Source organism: Amblyraja radiata, chromosome 31 (genome assembly GCF_010909765.2).
Source record: "Amblyraja radiata isolate CabotCenter1 chromosome 31, sAmbRad1.1.pri, whole genome shotgun sequence".
Lineage (NCBI taxonomy): Eukaryota > Metazoa > Chordata > Chondrichthyes > Rajiformes > Rajidae > Amblyraja > Amblyraja radiata.
In genome coordinates this window covers 17,892,706-17,917,089 of record NC_045986.1, presented here as the reverse complement: position 1 = coordinate 17,917,089, position 24,384 = coordinate 17,892,706, and the positions used below count along the sequence as shown (strand labels likewise).

At 41.5% G+C, this 24,384-nt stretch overlaps 1 protein-coding gene across 21 annotated transcripts in view; it reads left to right on the top strand.

Moving 5' to 3' along the window:
• tmem269 (transmembrane protein 269) overlaps positions 1-19,986 on the top strand; it is a 68,823-nt gene extending 48,837 nt beyond the window's left edge. For 19 of the 21 annotated variants that reach the window (XM_033047983.1, XM_033047977.1, XM_033047969.1 and 16 more), the window contains 4 exons: positions 2,770-2,913; positions 7,317-7,517; positions 11,141-11,212; positions 18,293-19,986. In XM_033047983.1, coding sequence (XP_032903874.1) covers positions 2,770-2,913; positions 7,317-7,517; positions 11,141-11,212; positions 18,293-18,399 — 524 coding nt within the window. In that variant the 3' untranslated portion in view covers positions 18,400-19,986. Of the gene's footprint in view, positions 1-2,769; positions 2,914-7,316; positions 7,518-11,140; positions 11,213-17,710; positions 17,829-18,292 lie in introns of all 21 variants that reach the window. The other 2 variants (XR_004416529.1, XM_033047974.1) reach the window with 2 other exon arrangements.
• The last annotated feature ends 4,398 nt before the right edge of the window (positions 19,987-24,384 follow it).

Below are 24,384 nucleotides of genomic sequence, written 5' to 3'. Positions count from 1 at the left end.
TGCCATGGGTGTATTATATACCCAGTGACTAGACTCCATCTCCCAGAGTCTGTCACAGTGGAGCATGTGCTCCACAAGCCGCTCCATTTGGCCCCAGTAACGCTGGTCCCCGTGGCATTTCTTTGCAGTCCGACTTGTCAGCCAAGTCGGGCACAGCTGATCCCACTAACGGTGATCTGGTGCCGTCAGCCACTGCTGGCTGTCCGCAACTCCGTAGTTCTTCCCAGCCAGTGCAGCCCTTGTGGACTCCTGTCCATAGTTTCCCCCTGTGAAAAACAGCACGGGAAACAAAGCATGACCGCAGTAATTCCCTTACCTGTCGGTCTTGGTTTTAAAAAACTTGCCACTGCAGGGGAATACTCCCCCCCCCCCCCCCCCCCCCCCCCCCCCCGCCTGCCATTTTGACTTGTCAGAGTCAACGGCTCTGTCTGTGTAGTCTTCCCGCCCGGCCGTGGTGTTGATCTGGCCATGCGGGTGCCAAGTCGGGCACAGCTGATCCCACTCACGGTGATGCTGGTTCCTTTAGCTGCTGCTGGCTGCCCGCAATTCCGCGGTTTCCCCAGCCAGTGCAGCCCTTGTGGACTCTTGTCCATATTTTCCCCCTGTACGAAACAGACACGGGAAACAAACATGACCGCAGTAATTCCCTTACTTGTCGGTCTTCGTTTTAAAAACTTGCCGCTGCAGGGGAATGCTCCCCCCGCTTGCCGTTTCAACTTGTCAGAGTCAACGGCTCTGATCTGTGTAGCGTACCCGCCCGGCCATGGTGTTGATCTGACCGGCGCGGGTGCTAAGTCGGGCACAGCTGATCCCATTCATGGTGATGCTGGTGCCTTCAGCTGCTGCTGGCTGCCCGCAACTTCGTGGTCCTCCCCAGCCAGCTTTAGACGCAGCCCTTGTGGACTCTATTTTTGTCCAGTATCCCCCTGTAAAAAACAGTGCGGGAAACAAAAAATGACCGCAGAGTAATTCATTAACCTGTCGGTCACGGTTTCAAATTTACCGCTGCGGGGGAACGTCGTTCCACCCCGCCTGTCGTTTCGCAATGCGTGAAGCGATATGACACGCATGCGTCCTGGCGGGTTCTTCACGTAGTCACTCATGTGACTCCGAAGTAAAAAATTTCCTAGTATATGGGTTGTAGGGTGGGGTTTTCCAATCATTCTGTGGCATGACTGCCATGGAGCAACATCAGAGGGCATTGCTCTCACAAGAAGAAAAAACCCTGCTGCTTGCAGCAGCCCTCATGCTTATGGATCAGAAAGACGGAAGGGCAAGAAGAATGGGGAAGAGGTCTGGTTGAAGCCCTTGTCCCTGAGCAGACCCAGGTTGGGCCAGTATGAAAGCCTGTTGACTGTGCTCCAGCAAGAAGATGAGGCTGCTTTCATAAACTTCACTGGGCTCCCCCCTGAGCCGTTTCAGGAGCTGAAGACACAGGTAGGCCTTCTCCTTGAGAAAAAGGAGACCTTCATAAGGAAGCCACTGGAACCAAGTGTGCGCCTAGCCATCACCCTCTGCTAGCTGGCATCAGGAGACTCCTGCAAGAGCCTCTCCTACAGCTTTCTTGTGGCCCACAAAACCATCAGCAAGGCTGTCCGAGAGACCTGTGAGGACATCATCAGTGCTTATGAAGATGAAGTCATGGACTACCCTAGAACACCAGATGAGTGGAAGAGAGTGGCGCAGGGCTTTGATACCAGATGGAACTTACAGCACACATGTGGGGCAGTTGACGGCAAGCATGTGACCATCAGGTGTCCACCCAAGGGAGGTTCAAAGTATTTCAACTACAAGAAGTTCCATTCCATCATACTCTTAGCTGAGGTGGATGCGAACTACAACTTCCTGTTTGTGGATGTGGGTGTCGCAGATGGTAGGATCTGGAGAGAGGCCTCCCTTGGGCAAGTACTGGAAGAAGGAAACACAGGCTTTCCTGATCCAGGCCCTTTGCCACGAGAAGATAACCCTGACATCCATTGCACACTGGTTGCTGATGATGCTTCCCACTCAGGTCATGGATGATGAAGCCATACCCTCACTGGCAGATGTCAAGGGAGGAGAGGACCTTCAAGTACCAGGCTGTCCAGGGCTAGGAGGGTCGTGGAAAACGCCTTCGGCATCCTCGCCAGCAGATTCAGATGCTTGCTGACTACGATGGAGCAGGAGCCCAGGAATGTGGAGACAATTGTCTACGCAGCATGTGTCCTCCACAACGTGATTCGCACCAGACGTGCTGCAGCAGCAGCAGCAGCCATAGTGGAGGGTGACCGAGTGGACAACCAGACAGGCAACATCACACCAGGCTCATGGAGAAGGTCGCCATGGAAAAAATTGATTTTTTTTTTTTACTCGTAGGTTTAGTCGGAGTAGGTTGTAGTAGGTCAGCATGTTATTCGTAGGTAATCGAGGGTAGTCGAAGGTAGTCGTGGATAATCTGAATGAAGTTCAAACGAAATTTGGTTTCTGCAGTCATACAACAACAAAGGAACCAAGACGCACACCAACACAATTTACCTAAACATCCATCACAGTGAATCTCCTCCTCTTCAACATGACGCTTTTTCAAACTCCTAAATTCTTCTGAACTCGCGGATTAGGTCGCCGCAGTGGGACAGCCCCTTAACTTTTTTCTATCCCCAGACAATGGCTAAAAGTGTAAATCTTCAATAATTATAGATCTGACAATCTGAGACAAACATCATAATAAATCTGTCTCTATCTGTCATTGAACACAACACATGATTTAGTTCTGTTTTTATTTTATTACAGGGGCCAAATTAGATGATTTTGCAGATTTCACAACATTTGGAATTGCAACTTCACTATTACTGCAGGCCCACGGCATACTGAGCAGCGTTTTCATAATATGCTATGTGATGGCTGTGTTTATACGTCTCTGCTTCTTTTCTAGTGGTAAGAATGCACTATTTATTCTGTTATTCAAGAGGGATTATTGTTGGGTCTAAAAATAACTTTCTAGATTAGATGAACTATTTTGTTGATTGTGTAAAATCCACTTAAAAATTAGCAATTAACAGCTACTAAAAGATCAGGCCAGATTGCATTAACAGCTGGTACTATTGAGTCCAGGAAGGTTCTGCAATGTCCCGAGCAGAGGGGTTAGATTCACTTGAATCCAGTCTTTTAGGCATAGTGAACAATTGTCCCATTCAGTTGAATGGGGTCATCAACCTTAAATAAAGGTTTACTGAATTTAAGCAGTTTATTCTTTTAAACTTGATATAAGAATATTATAAGGAATGGGAGTAGAATTAGGCCATTCGGCCCTCAAGTCTACTCCGCCATTTAATCATGGCTGGTCTATCTCTCCCTCCTAACCACTGCTCCCCATGACCTCTGACACCTGTACTAATCAAGAATCTATCTCTGCCATAAAAATATCCACTGACTTGGCCTCCACAACCTTCTGCGGCAAAGAATTCCACAGATTCACCACCCTCTGACTAAAGAAATTTCTCCTCATCTCCTTCCTAAAAGAACGTCCTTTAATTCTGAGGCTATGGCCTCTAGTCCTAGACTCTCCCACTAGTGGAAACATGCTCTCAACATCCACTCTATCCAAACCTTTCACACCATTCTGTATGTTTCAATGAGGTCCCCCCTCATTCTTCTAAACTCCAGCGAGTACAGGCCCAGTGCAGACAAACGCTCATTATAGGTTAACCTACTCATTCCTGGGATCATTTTGGTAAACCTCCTCTGGACCTTTTCCAGAGTCAACACATCCTTCCTTAGATATGGTGCCCAAAATTGCTCACAATATTCTATGAGGCCTTATAGAGCCTCAACATTACATTCCTGTTTTTGTATACAAGCTCTCCTGAAATAAATGCTAGCATTGAGTTTGCTTTCTTTACTACCGATTTGACTTGCAGATTAACTTTTTGGGAATACTGCACCAGCATTCCCAAGTCCCTTTGCACCTCCAATTTCTAGATTCTCACCCCATTAAGAAAATAGTCTACGCCTTTATTCCTATTACGTAAATGCATGACTCCACACTTTGCTGCACAATATTCCATCTGCCACTTCTCTGCCTATTCTCCCAACCTGTCCAAGTCCTTCTGCAGAGACCCTGCTTTCTCTACACTACCTGCCCCTCCACCTATTTCCGTATCATCCGCAAACTTTGCCACAAGCCTTCAATCCCCTCGTCCAAACCATTAATACACAATGTGAAGAGTAGCGGCCCCAGCACCAACCCTTGCGGAACTCCATTAGCGACTGGCAGCCACCCAGAAAAAGCCCCCCTTATTGCCATTCTGTCTTCTGCCACCCAGCCAAACTGCTATTTATGCAAGTATCTGCCCTTTGATACCGTGGGCTCTCATCTTCCTAAGCAGCCTAACGTGTAGCACCTTATCAAATGCTTTCTGAAAATCTGTAAACAACATCTATTTACTTCAAAGAATTCCAGCAAATTTGTCAAGCAAGACCTCTTCTTCACAAAGCCATGTTGACTTCGGACTATTTTATTGTGAACTTATAAGTACTCTGTGAGCTCATCCTTTATAATGCACTCTAAAATCATACCAACCACTGAAGTCAGACTATAGTTCCCATTATTCTGCCTTGCTCAATTTTATGCAGCAGGGTAATATTAGCAATTTTCCAATCATCTGGGACTGCTGCTGACTAGTGATTCCTGAAGTATCACAATCTCTAAATCCACCTCTTTCAGAACCCTAGGGTGTAGTCCATCTGACCCAGGTGACTTATCCACCTTCAGCCCTTTCAGCTTCCCAAGCACCTTCTCCCGAGTAATAGCCATTCCACTAACTTCCACCCCCTGACTCTTGAATTTCAGGCACGTTGCTGGTGTCTTCCACTGTGAAGACTGCTGCAAAAAAGTTATTCAACTCCTCTGCGTTTTCTTTATTCCCCATTATCAATTCTGCATCATTCTCCAGCGGTCCAACATCCACTCTTGCCTCTTTCTTGTTCTTTATATAACTGAAGAAACTCTTGTTATCCTCTTTTATATTATTGGCCAGCTTACCTTCGTATTTCATCATTTCTCCCCGTATTGTCTTTTTAATTCCCCTCTTCTTTCCACTAATCTTTGCTATGTTAATTTCATACCAACTGAAAATTAAAGAAACCAGAACATGTTGTCAGAGTTATAACGACAGAGGGGAAATGGAAAACAACAATCTGGAAATCTTCAGATCAGACCGCAACATTCCAGGTTGATGACATTTCAACAATTAAAAAATAAACAATGTTCTTTGAGATAAAAAGACATGTTTAGTTTAGAGTTCCAGCGCGGAAACAGGCCCTTCGGCCCACCGGGTCCGCGAATATTTGGCTCCCAGCTCCGATCCTCTTGCAGCCACGTCTCTGTAATTCCCACAACATCATACCTACCAATCTCTAACTGTGCTATAAGCTCATCCACTTTATTTCTTATACTACACGCATTCAAATACAACACCATTAATTCGGTATTCATCTCCCTTCGCACACCAGTCCCAATTTTACCCGACCTTACTCTCTTGCCCCTTCTTGAACATTCGACCCCATTAATTTGGGAGACTTCTGTAACATTTCCTGCACTCTTTCCCTTTAACTCCACCCTTATACTTCCAATTTGATGACGACCCCCCCCCCCCCCCTATTTTATTTTAAACTCTACAGCCCTAGTTATACGGTTTGTCAGGAGTCTGGTTCCAGCCGGGTTCAACTGGAGCCCATCCCATCGGAACAGTTCCCTTCTTTCCCAATACTGGTGCTAATGTCCCACAAATTCTAAGCTACTTCTTCCACTCCAGTCTTTGAGCCACGCATTCAACTGTCTTATCCTCTCAACCCTATGCCAATTTGCAAGCGACTCAAATAGCAATCCATAGATCATTACCACTTTGGTTCTGCTTTTCAATTTGCTATCTAGCTGCTCAAATTCCTTTAGCAGAACGTTTTTTCCTAGTTTTCCAATTAACTTACTGACCCACATGTCTTTGGATTTGGGAGGAAACAGAATCATCCAGTGAAAACCCATGTGGTCACAGGGAGAACTTGCAAATTCAAATAGAAAGAACCCAATATCAAAAGTGAACCTGGGTATTTTGCGCTGAGAGGTAGTGGCTCTACTACTAAATCATCTTGCCATAATTCATTTTTTTAACCTACAATTTTTATAAATAATATTTATTGAGTTAATTAGATGTTTTTTCACTGTCTCTCAATGTCACTGATTATAGAAACTTAGAAAGCAGGTACTGGAGTAGGTCATTGGCCTTTCGAGCCAGCACTGCCATTCAATATGTTCACTGCTGGCAAAATATTCAACTCTAGCACAGTGTCATAAACAAAATTGGTACCATGTTCCTGCTTTTTTCCCATATCCCTTGATTCCGTTAGCCCTTAGAGCTATATCTAACTCTCTCTAGAAAACATCCAATGAATTGGCCTTCTGTGGAATTCTCTGCCACAGAAGGTAGTTGAGGCCAGTTCATTAGCTATATTTAAGAGGGAGTTAGATGTGGCCCTTGTGGCTAAAGGGATCAGGGGGTATGGAAAGAAGGCAGGTACAGGATACTGAGTTGGATGATCAGCCATGATCATATTGAATGGCGGTGCAGGCTCGAAGGGCCGAATGGCCTACTCCTGCACCTATTTTCTACGTTTCTATGTTTCTAAACTGCTTCAGGGAAAGCCCATGCTCTCAAAGTAAGGACAACAGTGGGGTTAATATCCAGGGTTGAGTGCAAGGTGTGGAGGATGTCCACTGGGATCAAGCCAGTAATTTTTTTGTGCCACTGTTACAGTGCAATTATTTTAAACCTTCCACTTAGCAGACTTAAGCTCTAGATAGTAGTGATAAACCTGGGCATCGATCTTGGAAGGAATATTGCATGCACACTTACAAGCTTCTGTCAGAAACAAATAGTATGGGCGGTGAGTCAATTGTCCTGTTGGTTGCAAGGAATTGATGGTATATTGTTGCTGTCTTAACTGAACTTCTTAACTGTCTTTACCTTGCAAGCCATTGTAGAAATAAAAATCCAGTTAGAAGATGAAATAGAATAAAATATCTATATTTCTAAAACAAACAGGGAGGGCTTTTATGCCTGCTGTTTTAATGTTTATCATTTCAACTTTGCAAATGCTATTTTATAGAGCACATATTTTGCTTTTCCTTAAACTGTTAAAGGGTCCCGACCAGAAACGGCACCTATCCTTTTTCTCCAGAGATTCTGCCTAACCCGTTAAGTTACTCCAGCATTTCTCAAATTCTGACCATTCTGTGAATTTCAAAATGATGTTAAGGTATTTTGCTAATGTTTTCCTTTTAGGAATTCCATTTGTCTACCGGGGCCTTCCCTGTCCTTATGCTTCAGTTATCCTATCCTCAACCTTTGTCTTGACTGGAGGGAATTGTTTCTTCCTGCATATCGCTGCAGTGGTGATGATCCTCTTCATGACTGACCAAGGCAATTATCCCCATGACAGGATCTTGGAAACACAGCTTTGGAAAAAAACTGTGTACATCGGAGGTGTGTAAAATTCTCAATTAACAGGCTATATTCACTTGATAGTATGCATTTTCAGTTTAATCTAATGTAATTGATTTAAGTACAAAAATGACCAACGTGTAATTGTGATATGAAGAATGTTATGATATTATTACAGAAGTGGTTTCCCTTATTGTCATAGATTTTATGTCCATATGTTGTAATTTTAAGACAGGCCACCAGAGGAGCACACTGGCCATTTACCAGTGAAAGGTTTCTTCCACTGCATGAACAGATTATTCTCATAATTTTATGTCAAACTATTCAATCAATTACTGTTCCATAATTAAGAACTCCGCTAACTTCTTGCTTTGAGTTCTACGTTGTCTGTGAATCTAATCTCAGTATCGTTTCGCCTGAAGCACACCCCTAAATTGTCCATGTGTTTTTCCTGCTCCATTATGCAATTTTACCAGACCTCCTCCCTTTCTTCCCACCACATTCACAGTTGTCATTGATCCACATTCACTGACAACCCAAGTACCGGTATTGTCTTCATCAAATCTCCGCCCTACCCCAGCCACCCTATTCCAGTGCCTCGTGTCGTTTCTGCTAATGATCTTATTGCTTGGGTTTATTCAGCTGGAGCACATGATGATACTTCAGTGACCCGATTTCTCATAACTGTTCTCTGGTCTCTGCTAGCAAGCTGTAACTCTATTTCAATGTCTGATGTTTAATAAACACTGGCATTCCCATTCTTGTACAGAGTTAGCCTCAGATTTTAAGACTAATAATTTTGACTTTTCCAATGATTAATTAAAATAAATTTTAGTTAATCGATATAGTTGTTTATTAGTCAAGTAGTTTGATGACAGAGAGAAGTGGTGGTGTGGTAGAACTGTTAGGTCACCGGTGATTAATGTGGAACTTAATATTTTGAAGAGGTGATAAAAAAAATTGCTTGGCATGGTGTTGAAATGGAGAAATATAATGAGCTGAGGTAAATCCCTGAGGATTTTGGAAAATCTTTAAGCCTGCCACTACATATAATACCTCCTCCTTTGGCGAGGGCATTTTTTTTCTAACCATCCCCTTCATTGATTTCTCCAACTGTTGTCCAGTCCATTTGTGCATACAGATGGGCATCAGTCATTGAAGACCTCATTTACATTCTTAACTCCATACAGAGACTGCTACTTTGATCTGTAATGGGTCCTACTCTTTACCCATGTGTCCTACTGCCCTCAGTATAACTAATGGAATATTTTGGGATTTTCCTTAAACTTACCTGCCAGTGCCATTTTGTGCTACCTTTCATCCTTCTAATTTTTTTTAAAGTAATCTTTTCTATATTCTATACTCCTCTGGTGCCTCATCTGTTCTAAATTCTCTAAACCTGTCATAATCATCCTATTTTTTTGTATTTATTAAACCTCTGTCCCTTACCATCAATGTTCATTAGAATTGTTGATATTACTCTTTACCATGATGGGGATATGAACTCTCATTATTTCACTTTTGAATATCTCCAACTTGTTTCCTTTAGACATAACTGCAACTGGCTGCTGCTATTTACCATTTGCCAGGCTGTCTTATTATGTTGAAATTAAGACGCAACACAGCATCCTAGAATCCTGTCTACATCTGCAAATATCTATTCCTCTCACCATTATAAATTTTTCTGGGACAATTTCTCCTCCCACTTTCTGTAGCTGAACACCAACATTATTGTGAACTTAATTACGGCTGAACTCCCCAGAGGAACACTCGCGTGCCCCACCTCCCCACCATTTTCTAACATGGGGGAAAAAAAACAATTCTGGAGGGAGATGCTCTCTTCGGTTCCCCAAACTACCCACCTGTCTCCCTTTCTCTGTCTGTTGTTCACCCATTCCTAATTATCTAAATTTTGTAATGCTGCCAGTATAAGCATGCTATCGATGTTACTCTCAATCTTGTAGATGTATCCTAGTGCCTCTTATGGGTGCTGAAGTTCCAAAATATAATGCTCATGTTGATAATCTCCTGCAGAAGTGGTCATCCAGACCACAACATGCATCTTATGATTCCCATATGCTGTACACTCTACAATAAAGAGGACTGATTTCCCTGCCATTCTGTTAACCTTTGGAAAATGTATCTTCAAATGTAATATAATTTGAAGAAATACCATTGAATTTCCATATTGCCATAGTTCCATATTGCCCTTAATTAAAGATTACTAATTTCTTGTTATTGGAATCTTAAACTAATAAACTATAGAAGTTATAAAAACCCTCACTGACCCAACCTGCTAATTACCTGCCTACACTGCCGTGCATCATTTACTGAACTGTGCTGTCACCTGCAGCTCTACTGCTGGTTTCAGCAAAATGGTGCACTGGTAACTCTTGCCCTAACCACTGCTGCTAGCTCTAGATTTTGTTGCACCTTTCTGCTCAATGTATGCATCAGCCATTCCTGTGTGGGTAGCTCCCTTCAAAGATAATTGTTATTTTGTATGCTCATCGGCTATCTGAAAAATAAAACATTAATTATTTATTCTTGGAGTTATCTAATTAAAGTTTAGGTATATTTCTGCTGCAAGGTTGGAAAAATAGAAATGGAAAAGACATAATGGACCAGCTCTAATTCCATCTCACAGCTGGTACACTTCCCTACAGCTCATGCCCTCAAGTCCTGGTAACATCCTCAGGCACCCTTCCATCTCTGCACTCTTTTCATCTTAAGGATTTTTTTTTGCTATAGCAGGGTGACCAAAACTTAACACTACTCGACGTTCAGCTTTACCAACATAATATAACATCCCAACTTCAATACTCAATTCCCTGACTGAAGACCAGAGTTCATCCACCACCCTAACTACCTGTGACGCCATTTTAAAGGAACTATATGATTGTACTCCTAGATCCCTCTGATGTACGAAACGTCAAGGCCCTACTATTCACTGTATCGGGCCTATCCTGGTTTGTCTTCCCAAAATGCAATATGTCACACTTATCTGAATTAAAGTCTTAGCCATTCCTCGGCCTACTTGCCCAGGTGATCAAGATCCCACTGTAGTTCTTGATAACCATCTTCACTGTCTACGATACTACCCATTTTAATGTCATCTCATTACTAATCATGCCTTGTACATTCTCATCCAAATCGTTGATATAAATGACAAACAGCAATGGGCCCTGAGATTTGATAAAGAGAAAAAAAGTATGTGGTACTAAAAGCAGAAAAGACCATCTGAGCAGTAGAGAATGTAGGAGGGTGCTTACAATAGGAAACAAAAACAAGAGGGCAAAGAGGGGCTATGAAGTATCACTGGCAGATCAGAGTAAAGAAAATCCCACAGCATTTTATGTAGATAGAGAGCACGAGGGTAATCGGAGAAAGAGGTACCAAGCGGTAATCTGCTTGAAATGAGATGTGGTTGAGGTCTTAATTTCCTTCCGCATTCAACAGGAAAGACATTCTAGTTGGAGATTTCAAATGGGATATTGAAATTCTAGAAGTTGTTAAAATTAAAAAGGAGGTGGTGTTAGATGTTTTAGCGACCATAAAGGTGTATAATTTCCAGCATCTCATGAAATGTATTCCAGGCTATTATGCAAAGTAAAAGGAGATTCCTGGAGCCCTGACGGAGATATTTAACTCTTCTCTGGCTGCAGGTGAGGTGCCAGAAGACTGGAAGACAGCAAATGTGGTAGCTTTATTCAAGAAGGGCAACAGGGATAAGTCAGGTAATTATATGCCAGTGAGCCTAATGTCAGTGGTAGAGAAATGACTGAAAGAAATATAACCTGAGGGATAGTTCTAAACAGCACTTGGAAAGATAGGAGTTGCTCAGGGATAGACACTACAGGTGTGTTGGTGGGATATCATGGCTGACTCTTTTTGAAGAGGTAACTAAATATATTGACGAGGACAGTATATATAGATAGTGGTTTACACAGTCTTCAGTATGGCATTTGGCAAGGCCCCACGTGAAAGGCTGATCCAAAAGTTGGAGCCCAAGACTAGTTGGTAAATTAGATCAAAAATTGGTTTAGTAACACATGGCAGTATGAGATCGTGGATGAGTGCTGTTACGATTGGAAGTCTGTGATCAGTGGTGAACCACAGGGATCATTGCTGGGACTTTTCCTGTTTGTTATATATTTTGACGACTTGGATATGAATATAGGTAGTATGAGTCTTTGCAGATGACCAGGAAATTGGGGGTGGTGCTGATAATGAGGAGGCTAGTCGTAGGCTACAGAAAGGTTTTGATCATTGGTAAGTGTAGGACAATGACAGATGGAATGTAATCCTGGTAAGTATAAAATTATGCATTTCGGGGGGTTTAATATGAGACGTGCACCATGAATTGTTGGGTCATAGGCAGTTTTGAGAACAAAGGGATGAGTATGTCTAAAGAGATGGCAGCACTGTTGGATAATGTGGTGAAGCACATAGTATGCTTGCCTTTTTTTTGCCAGGACATAGAGATTAAGAGGAGGGAGTGTTCATTTGCCACACTATAGGAAGTGGTAGATTGTGGAGAAGGAGATCCATTGGGATGTTGCCTGGGATACAATGCTTCAATTATGAGGTGAGAGTCGATGGGTTTGTTTATTTCCTTGGAGCAGAGGATACTGATAGAAGTGTCAAAATTAGGAAAGTCATGGTTAGGGTAGATAGTAAGAAACCTCCCCTCTGGCAGAGATGTCTAAGACTAGAGGTGAGGAAGAAGAGGTGTAGGTATTCAAAGAAGATACAGCGGCTCATTGCAATGTGGAACATTGCCTGAGAAGGTGAAGGAGGCAGCTACTAACAACATTTAGAAGCATCTGAATGAGCACTTGCCTCGACGCTTTAATAAATAGGCTGTGCATCATGTTGCTAAATGGGATTGGTATAGCTAGGTAGTTGGTTCTAGGCACAGACATAGTGTGCCGAAGACCCTGTTTCTGTTCTATTTGATAAGAAAGCAGAACATTTGTCTTCTGCATTGAATATTGCTTTTATATTGCTGTCTGAAAAGCTACTGAGAAAAGTGAGCATGTGCTTGTGAATTAGAAAAGAACACGACCATGCAGGACCCAACGTGAATGTAAAAGGCTAAAGCAATTGTAACTATATTATGCAGAAATACCCAAATGATCCATTGCCACCTCCTTGGATCAATACTATAAATAAATATTTTATCTCCATCTTCGACATGGAAGGCTCAAAGCCTCGCAGAAATATTGGAGAATAGCAGAACTCTTGTGGACAACCCCAAACAGTGGCAAACATCACTGTTTTTATAGCCTAGGAACTCGGACATACTAATGTTGACTTTGCTGCTCTGACTAAGATGCAACAGATAACTAGCCCAAAGAACAATATGGTAGATGCATTTCGCCCTGGAAGGGCACACCAGAAGAGGAATACCATCTTCAGAGGGTGGGATTCATCATTAAGGACGTGTGTCTTAGAGGCTCATCAAATAGAATGAGTGAAAATTCTTGACTCCAACGTTTTAATTCTGAACCCGCGCAGTCTGATCATGAACACATATGCTCCAACCTTGAAGTTATAGATGGGGAAGGGTTTTTTTTTCTGCCCTGGAGAAAACTTTGGTGCATGCCTAATGGAGAGAAACCGACCTTGAGCAGTTTTTGTGCCCGGGTCAGAAAAGACAAACTCTGATATGGCATGAGTAGAAAGAAGGGATTGGGTAAAAATGAAATCTGAGGAAATGCTTGGGACAAGGACTTGCGTAACCAACAACCTTGCTTCATCAAAGGGACAAATAGATCTAATGGCAATAGCCTCAATCCAGCATGTTACATAATGTCATTTTCCGTGGGCAAGGACAGCAAGCATGTCCGTATTATTGTACTGTGACAGGTTGGATGATTATGCAGCCGACCACGATTTAATCCACAGTTTTATCTCCATCAGCCTGGCTCTAAAACAAAAGTAGCAAATAAATCAATGTCGAAACTCAAAAATCCCAGTGCTTTACACACAACCTGTTCACCCCCAATCATTAGGAGTCAAGATGCAACCTCTGTGCCTTAGCTGCACTGAAGTTCATATTAATCAGTAGAGCCAGGATTTTGCCATGTGCCCTTTCATGCCTTTTTTGATGATTTCACCAGGATAATGCCTTTTTCACGATCGAGTGCCTAAATCAGCCATTTTTTTGCTGTTTTGCTAAAAGGTTGTGCTATTTTCTCGTTGTACCGTGATTACAATGACGTTTTCTAAGACATGTTATTATTAGTATAACATTGGTGTATAACATGTATAGTATTAGTATAACATGTTATTATTAGTATAACATAGTATAACTTACAAGAACATTTCCACCACCGGGGCGAAACCGGAGGCGCCACTTTCAGTCATTCATTCATTCGTGCCACTGCCCGCTGGTTCAGTCCTTTTCAAGATCTATTTAAGAAAGAACTGCAGATGCTGGAAAAATCGAACGTAGACAAAAAATGCTGGAGAAACTCAGCGGGTGAGGCAGCATCGATGGAGAGTAGGAATAGGCGATGTTTCGTTTCGAGACCCTTCTGACTGTTGCTGGGGGAGGGGGGGGGGCTGGAAAAAGAAAGGAAGAGGTGGAGACAGTAGGACTAGAAGGAGAGCTGGGGAGGGAAAAGACAAGGGCTATCTAAAATTAGAGAAGTCAATGTTGATATCGCTGGGGTGAACTACCCAAGCGAAATGCGCAAGCTTGTCTCCTCACTACATTTACTGCTGGCTCCAGTCGCAAATCCGAGTTTTCGAGTGATCTGTGCAAGGCATTCATTGATGCTGGAATTCCACTGTGGAAATTGTAGTAACAAATCTCTCAGAGGTTTTTTAGAGCAATACACAGAGGAACATATACCAAGCGAGTCATCATTACGGAATAATTATGTTGACAGCAACTTCAACATTGTACAGAAAATTAGAGATGAAGTTGCATGCGACAAAATATGGATCTCAACAAATGTCGCCAATGTGGTCATCGGTACACTGGAGGCAGGTCAACCATCAAAGAAGTATTTGTTGACATCGGAAGTATTGGAGAAGTCAGACAACTCAACTATTGCTCAGTTTACATCTTCACTTGCACTTTGGCCAGAAGGTATAAAACACGAGAATGTTCTTCTGTTTGTGACTTAAAGTTTTATTCCCCAAAATGTTGCATTTGACATGCTTAGCTCAAGGACTTCATAGAATTGCCAAGCATATACGTAGCTGGTTTCCAAATGTTGATCACCTAGTTTCCAATGTCAAGAAAATCTTCCTCAAAGCAGTCAATGTGCAGTTGTTCCAGGAAATGGCACCCGAGATTCCGCTACCACCTCAGCCCGTTTTGACTAGGTGGGATACATGGGGTACTCTACTATGCTGCAAATTTAGAAAAGATAAAATAAATCGTCAACTGTTTTGAAGAAGAATCTGCTACAGTCAGGATAGTCAGTGAAATCATGCAGAAAAAGTCCCTCCACCGTGATCTTGTGTTTATTGCTTCCAATTTTGTAAACTTCCCACAAGCTATCACTTCCCTTGAGAAATGTGGCGAACATTAGTGAATAACTTGCAGGTTTTCAACAAAGTAACTGACGATATTTGTAAAGTTCCTGGCGATGTAGGTAAAGACATACTAGGAAAATGTAAGAGTGATTTTAGCTAACAAAGATCTTGAAGAAATACAAAACATAGCTAAAGTTCTCAAAGGTAGTTGTAATGCACAAGATATCGACATGAATATAGAATCGATAGTTTGTTTTGGATATGCACCAGTGACCTCAGCTGAGGTAGAAAGACGTTTTTCTCAATGGAAGCATATTCTGTCTGACAGACGGCATAGTTTAACGCCAGATAATTTGAAAAAAAAGCTAGTAATTACGTGCAACCAGGCAACTTTGGTCAATTAATGTAATACACCTTTATATTATTATTTTAAACCATATTTTGCTGGTGGAAATAAATGCCTTTTTAAGCCTTTTTTGTCAATACATGCCTTTTTCGTGCCCTTTTTGTAATTTTATTACACTTTTTTGCCTGCCTATTTCAGTGTTTTTAGTGCCTAAACATCCTGGCTCTATTAATTAGCATCTGTGAAGAGACTCCTTGGCTTATCAAGCAGAAAACATCATAAAAACGACACAAATTCCTAGCTCTCCAAATAGTGATGTGGTCGATCTCGCTATGATACCTCTACCGAATGTACTCTTGCTCTCAATCCTTGCTGCTCAACTTATGCTGCCAACTCTACATCTCTAAGCGTTTTCCTTTCATAAACCTCATACACTAAGTTCTCCCAAGGCAATGTCAGTTCTTATAAAATACACTATCCTCTAACTGACCATAACACTATATCAGGCCTTAAACTAGTACTAATTATTTGCTGCAGAACAAGCTTTCCTCCCAAATCTACCTGCAGAACTATCTAAAAAAAACAGCTGATTGATGGAAAGAGCACAAGAGATCTAATTACTTGGTGAAAAACATAATGTGTTGATTCTTCAGTACTGTCAAGTCCATCCATGGCTCAAGACTCATTCCGAGTAGAGCTAACATTGGGAATAGTTTATCGGCAATAGTTGAATAGTCAATTCCTGCTGGAGGGCATTCTTTGAAGAATTGTCCTGAAATTCTGTCCCTGATCCTAGTATTCTTGACTCCAACTTGCTACACACTATTGTGTGTAGACTTACTACCATCTCGTCCGAAGAAGGGTCTCGGCACAAAACGTCACCTATTCCTTCACTCCTTAGATGCTGCCTCACCCGCTGAGTTTCTCCAGCATTTTTATCTACTATCTCAGACCAATTAGTTGAAAAGACCATATGTCAACTGATAAACAACAAGCAGGTGGTAACTCTGCTGTGCTTCTAAAATATGACAAAGGAGATTAAGAAACAAATTGACAGATTCATTGTGAAATCTTTTAGCAGTTTCCTTATGATTCCCACAGTCCCATAAGTAGTCTACAGAGGTCAAGTTAGAGGCATATTTATTATGACTACCTTAATAAAGGAGTCAATTCTGATTGTGGTAATAACACATTTATTTCCCTGTTGTCTGCCACAAGTAGACTAATTGCAAGAGTTTATCTCACTCACCACCTCCCAGTAACAAAAGAGTTGCCCTAATTGCAGAGCCACTGCCTCGTAGCTCCAGTGAACCTGGCCTTGGGTGCTATCTGTATTTGCACACTCTCCCTATGATTTCCCCTGGGTACTCTGCAAACCAGCGTGGAGTACCATCAAATGTTGAACTGCATACTCAAGTATGGCAGTACATTAAACATCTGTAAACCAAAGGTACTCTACCAGCCTGTGGTTACTGCACAATATCAATCCCCAATAATAAAAGATCCACTGCAAGATCCTGAAAAACACAGGCCATTTCACACAACTCTGTAGATCCCTCTCAGCAAAGACAGACATTTAACAAATTTCAGCCTTCGGCTGTCAAAGGAAGAAAGTGTTTGAAGTCAAAGACTTAAAACCTAGGACAAAGGTAACTCTACCTCCTGTAGAGTCTGGAGCTACGGACCACCTGCAGCATGTCCCTTCAGATACTCTTCCTCTAGCATCAGCTTGTCTTCAGTTTGCTAGATTTTGGAGTGTGCAGTATGTGATAATGAAGTCTCCACATTTGTTTGATTTGTAATACAGGGTCTCTCAGTCTGATGCAGACAATTAAGTCCCATCTTCAGAAAACCAAAGGCATTTTCAATGCTAACTCGTTACCTGCATGGTTCCCTTTTGTATTTGCATTCAGCTGCTGTGATTAGAAAGAGCACTGATATGAGGAGCCACGAAGGTAGGGGTAGTTCGAGTCCCTTGGGATTCACCTATCAGCTGCTAAAACTTATCAGCAGTGTTGTCTCCTTCAGTAGAAAGTAATCTTGTGCTTCCAGGAACCATCGTCTTGAAATTATTTTGATAATGACACAAAAAAGCTGCGCCGGATATTCCTATTGATCAAAGGATCTAATTTCTTCATGAATCCCTTATGCAAATATATTTGTTTTCAATTGCTGCCTCCATTTATGAGAAGCCACGATTTCTGGCAAATCCCAGCTTCCAGAATGCTACCTGCTTCCCTGTGAAAAGAAAAGAGATGAAGTAATTTATTTCCACATTGCCTAGATGACTGCTCGGAAGCAATAAATAGCATATGGGAGGCATAACAGAGATCCTGTGGTCGCAATGATTCTGTGACAAAGAAGTTGATAGTCAATTCAGCCTTTTCCTGCAGTGAGACGGCAGTCCAGGCAAGAAAGCATGCCACATATCTTCCTTCAGAATGTCAAGTATCTTAGTGATGACAGCCTTGTAAAATCAAGCCTGCAAAATATCATTCATCAGAGAGATCCAGGTAAGTTATGATGCCTTAGAGGCTCTGGGAGGCAGCGCTTTGCTAATGAGCATTGTCTTTACCTTCTGCCTAGAGGATCCAGACCAACCCCGTGTGCCCACAGCCATACCAGTTATGAAATCACATTTGTTATGGGACTATTGAGATTAATGACAAACATGGGAATTTGGAAATGAACAGATAATGTACTGTTCACATCATGTAATACACCACAAGTTGCAGATGCAGCGCACAATTTTTCAAATGTCTTTTTGCCTTGAATTGTGAGTTGCAACACTGGTTAATGTTACTATAATGGCACGTATACATTAATAAACTGTGTAATCATCTTAATATATTCACATTTGGTGAACATTTTAAGGACAAATTTAAATCAATTTGTCTTAAACTTTGCATTATAAAACTGCATATAGAAGCAAATGCAAGATATATAAAATATTTGAAACCTTTTTCCTTTTTTCTAGGTCTGATGATGTTGTTTTGCTGTCCCCTGCGGCTGACCTGCATATACTATTTGATTTGGTGTTTCTCCTATACACTTTTCCCATCTGCTCTGTGGAGCAATGAATAATAAATCCCTGTTTCATGGATACCCTTCATATTACAGGATTCATACAACAGTGCAGCAACCAGATCAAATCACATAAAAACAGCCGTACATGAAAACTGTAGAAAGATTGACCTATTCTGTCCTAATAGGGTGATACGGTTTTCTTTTTAAAGTTTCTGAACAGAATGGAGGTACTCATATTTTGCATCCCATTAACTAATTCATTTGCAGTAATATCAGTCATTCCTGATTTTTTTCACAAATCAGTTCCGCACAGAACGAGCAGAATGTAACATTCGAGGTTCAATTATGAGTTTGAAAGGATACGATCTTTGTATTTAAATCACTCATTAAAACTTTAAGCACTTTTTACATTTATTCAAAAAGTTATGAATGATGTATTCAAAATATGACTTTCCTTTGTTTCATTTTTATTGAAATAAAAACAAATTGTTCAGTTTTATTTGCTGTGGAAACCAATAGTTCAAATATGCCCAAGTTATTACCTAAGTGAAGCATTGGATCAATTATCTTTTAAATCTTCTGGACAGATCAGACATGGGTTAAGTTGTGGCTTATTTTATGATTTTTAAGTATTAAAGTATGTTTACCAATGGGCTAACACGAAGTGCTTGATCGCGTCTCTTCTCTTTAACTCCACACTGATCAACATTTAAAAAATTCTCAGACACACTCCTTAAATGAATCAATGGGCAAAGGATCCCAGGTTGCTGGCATTCTTCTGAAAATATCAGAATCAACTTACTTTTTGGAGTTTTCCATTCCCACATACTAGTAGCACATGCCACATTAAGGAATTTCCTTCACTCCTTTTGCAAATTACACTTCTAGTCACCTTTGAATAATCATTTCTGGACTTCTGAAAACTTGGTAAACTCTTTGAATTGAGCTGGAAACATGCACTGAAATCCTAGTCCACATCCAACCTACAACAGTTTGACCCAACGCAATTGCACCTAAAATCCTATCTCGATGATTGGTGCGCCCAACCAGTGCCAATCCTGGTGATTACCAAACTATCCCTCCACAACTCGCTCAATGTTCGTTCTAGAGTTAAAGAGTGTTTTATTGTCATATGTCCCTCCACAATGGGACAATGAAATTCTTACTTGCTGCAGCACAACAGAATATGTGAATATGTAAACATAGTACATAACGGGGAGAAAGAAAAAGTTCAATAAATTAACAAATATAATGCAATAATAAGTCTTTTGCCGTTCAGAGCTTATTCGTTGTTGTGTTTAATAGCCTGATGGCTGTAGAAAGAAGCTGTTCCTGAACTTGGACATTGCAGTTTTCAGGCTCCTGTACCTTCTTCCTGATGGCAATGGAGAAATGAGTGTGTGGCCTGGACGGTGTGGGTCTTTGATGATTTTGGGATCCCATTTAAATGTGGTATTCTGTTCAATGCAGGAACCCTTACACTCATTTCACTCTCCATCCGTCTGACATTCCATCCCATCATGTCCCCTCATCCAACTCCTCCTCTTCAACGAGACTTCACACTTTTTCGTTAAATCAGTAGAAAATCATTGCTGCCTGCCTCCTGGCATTTGTGTCTTGTGATTTAAAGGACTTGAGAATTAATTTTGAGTTATTTATCGTTTTTTTTAATAATAGAATGATGCATATATAACGGTAATTTTATCTTTTGTGAATCTATAGGGATATATTATAGGTTGTTTTAAATACTTAGCTGTTTGCATCTTTATAGCCATTATTATTTTCATTCTATGGTACAGTAAAACAACATCTGGACTCTGCTCATGTTGAACTCTGCTACTGATGATGTATTATATGCAATTGGAGAAGCAAGTCTGAGAGCAGTTTTTTTTGTCCTCGGTAGACATAAGGAAGAAGCTAATAGATGCTTCTTTTCATTGTGTGATGTCAACTGTCGATCAATAGGGTAGACAGTCAACCTTTTCCCCAGAAATTCCAAAGATTAGAGAGTGAAAGGGGCAAAGCTTAAAGGATATATGGGGGTAAGTGTTTGAAAAAAACAGCGTGGCACATTCCTTGCTGGGCATGGTGGGAGAAGCAGATACAATAGCAGCATACAACAAACTTTTGGATAGGCACATGAATATGTAGAGATTGGAGGTTATGTGGATTATTATTGTTCTATGTTCTTAGAAGATTAGAAGTAACTGCAAGTCCAAAGATTTGATAAGAAAGTAACCCCAGTCTCAGGACGGGATTAAGACAGTGCTGCACAAGTGGTAGTGCTGCCTCTCAAATGAAGATATTAAACCAGTGCCTGACTACTACTCAGGTAGATACAAAAGTGCACGCCACTTTTGTTTTGGAAAGATTTATACAATGCTCTGGCCATCTATTTATCTCTTGCTATGCATTACTAAAATAGATGACCAGATCATATTCCATCTTGCTGTTTGTGAGCTAGTGAACAAATTAGCAGGTTTGTTTCCTTTAGTACACCTGCGATTACACTTCAAAAGCAATTCGTAGTCAAGTATTTCAAAGTATTTGGAGGTATGAGAATTGCAGTAACTACAAGACTTTTTTTTCTTTTTGCTCGTAATGTGAAGTTTTTTGTATATGAAGCACATTGCATCTGTGTACATTTTAAAGTGGATCTTCTTGTAAGGAACTTAGCTTAATTTCTGTGCCATTTAATGCAGATCATTCATGTGTGAAATACAAACAAGTTTAGTTTAATTCAGAAATACAGCGTTGAAACAGGCATTTCAGGCCACGCCGACCAACGATCACCCATACATTAATCCTATTTTTTCCCAGTTTCGCATCCTACGCACAAGGGGTAATTTATAGAAGCTAATTAGCCTACAAACCTGCATGTCTTTGGAATGTGGCGGGGGGATCCGGAGCACGCGGAGACAACCCACATGGTCATGAAGGAACATACAAACTCCATATAGGCAGCACCTGTAGTCAGGATCGAACCTGGGTCCTGGCGCTGTAAGAGAGCCACTCTACTGTTACAGCACAGTGCTGCCCAGGTCTTGTGGCAATGTGTTCATGGAATAATAAATTCTGCAGAATCCAGGTAGAGTCTGAACTACTTGTTAGCTTGTGAATTTGATGCATCATCCATATTTACCATAGATGTAAGCCACTATGCCATCATATGTACAGCATATTTTGAGGGAAGAGTTGGATAGTGCTGGAAAACAAGCAGATTTAGCTATACAAATAGCCTGTACACTTGAGCCTGCAATTCTTTGAGACTTAAATTGCATCAACCAGCCAGAGCCACAACTTGACAGAGTCCATTGAAGGTGGCAATATGCGCAGGTTTGTTTTATGTGGGGGGGGGGGAAGGGGAAACTTTTTTTTCAGTTTCTTACCTTACCGGAGCAGCGATTAATTTTTGGGTCGCATTCTCCGGTCGCTCTGCGGCCTACCATCGATGGAGCTGGAGGCCTCCTCAGACTGACCTTGGGCCCCACCGCGGAGGCGTGGACTTAACATTGGGGTTGATCTCTTGCCTGGGATTTCTCCAACCGCGGCCATTGGGAGCCCGCTGTGGATGTTGGGAGCTCCAATGTCGGGGAAAGTTCGACCAGCCCCGACGCGGGGTAGCTGACATTTCCCCCGATGCAGGAGCTGATCGCCTTGATGCGGAGGGCTCACCGCTGGCTACGGGAGTCATGATCCCGTCAACGGTGGACTCGAGGCCCCCGACCGCAGGAGAGAAAAGGGAAGAGATTGAACTTATTTTCGCCTTCCATCACAGTGAGGATTGTGGAGTGTCACTGTGATGGATGTTCATGTTAAAATGTGTTGCTGCTGCCACCTGTAATATTACATCCAAGTTCGTGATGTAACACTTTAAAAACTGGCTCAAATTTTTATTAAATTAGTTTTTATCGTTCTTGTTTTCTTTGCAATCCCTTTTTCAGAGGACTAGTTGATCCACCCGTTCTTTGAGATAAAATGTAGGAATAACTAACTAAAGTGGAATGTAATTTACAAAGCTTTGGTTGATTTTTCCAGCACTGGATTAAAGAATCTTAATTTAATCACAGAACCTTCTTGTTAACAAGTCTGAAGTTTCAAACTCGTGTTTATATGTAATGCCTGTAAATATTTGAGTACAAAACTTTTCCCCCAATAAAAAATTAGCCAAATCTGTATTATGTGTGTTTTTTAATTATTAAATGGGAAACAGTGGCAAACAATTTACCTGGTTTGTCCGTTGTATGATCTTCTTGCGTGTCCACAGCCTAAAGTTGTAGGACTACTTGTTCTATTTGATCTTATTTGATTCTGCACGCCGGGTTGATTGTGTTTGTCAAAACAGGGCAGACCACGTGAAGGTTGCAATCTTTCACCCCCCCTTGTATGATTGTGAAGTAAGCTTCAATGTAATTAAAAACTCAGTTAAAATGACCCAAACTAATCTGCTTGGAAGCTGAGCAATTCAGTCGTTTAGGACAATTTTAAAATAACTCATTCAAGTCTATCAGTTCCAATTGCTAAATATCATCCAAGTACCATCCAAATACATGATGTCTTGTCTCTATACAGGACTACATTCACAAGAACACAAAAAAAAGAGTAGGACTAGGCCACCGGGGCAGTTATACCTGCCCCACCATTCAATATGAAAATGGGCAATCAATGCTGGCCTCAACTTTTCTTCTGCATCAGTCCCCAATAACCATAAATCTTTCAAATATTGAAGCTATCTCCACCATCCACGGGGAAGAGAATTCCAGAGATTCACCATCTGATGCTGCGACAATAATGAAAGAGCAATAGATTTTCAAAGTGAAATCTTAATTGGATTGGAGGGAAACTTCCAATGAAAGCTATTCCAAGGGGCCTGGTGACTTTAGATATTACTGGTTGGGAGCATAGGGCATGTTTCCCAAAGTACTCTTTATCTCCAGAGCACCTGGCAGCAGGCAAACATTACAGCCACACTAGACCAATGTTGGATTATGGTGCTGATCAAACTTTGCCCGGGATGGAGCCAAGCTTCTTGAGTACTATTTGAGTTTAAGTCATCTAAGCAAATGGAATTTGCACTACAGGAAATCATTCACTACTGAAACTCTGCCCATTTTCTGCAAGGCATATTTATAACATACCTTGCGGATCACAGGAAGGGTTTGAAGAGTGAAGAGATTGATTCACTCACTGCCTCAGACCCCTTACAGCCACAACATTCACTGTCCTAGGAATCTTCTCTCAATGGTTACTTTCCTTTTTTTAAGGTGATAATAAAGTTAATTTTACCAACATAAAGGTACAATTTAGTTGTTCATGTAGGTACACGTGATAATAAAGAACCATTGAACCATCTTCTGCCTGATGGTCCTCAATTATGTTGCCTGCCGTCCTGAGCTAACATGGTGTAGAGTCAATGAGGGGATGGGGGTGGGGGGTGAACTGGTTTACAGGATGGACTGGGCTACGTCCAACACTTTCAGCAATTTATTGCGGCCTCAGGCAGAGCAGTTGGCGAATCAAAGTATTATGAATCCTGATGGGATGCTTTCAATGGTGATTCTGTAGGTTGAAATTTGTTATGTACCGTTATAGATAGGCATACTTTTACCTGCCATAACAGTGCATGGAAAACTCAGACACATGTCTGATACCCACTGCAGTTGTCCAAAACGAGCTGGAACCTTAATTGTCACATGCAGGAGGAACCTCTGGCACACCTCAGCAATGCTGCACTGCCCACAACAACCGTTGGTGGATCTTAGTGTCTCCTGCAGAACCTTTGCCTTGAACCACGTTGCTCTTTAGTCGGCTTTGCAAACCACCACTTCTTTCTAAACAGTTTTTTTTTTGGAGGAATAGTCATCCTCCCACGTATAACAAACCTTGATCCTCAGGCCTCATCTCCTCCTCCTTTGTTTATTATTGAGGCCCAGCAAGTTGTCAAGTGGTGAAGGAAACTTGGAATGGGCTAGAGGTATATGACCAGCTTTTCCACATCAATGGAATATACGCTTCAGCGTACATTAGGATCTATCAAAGTTA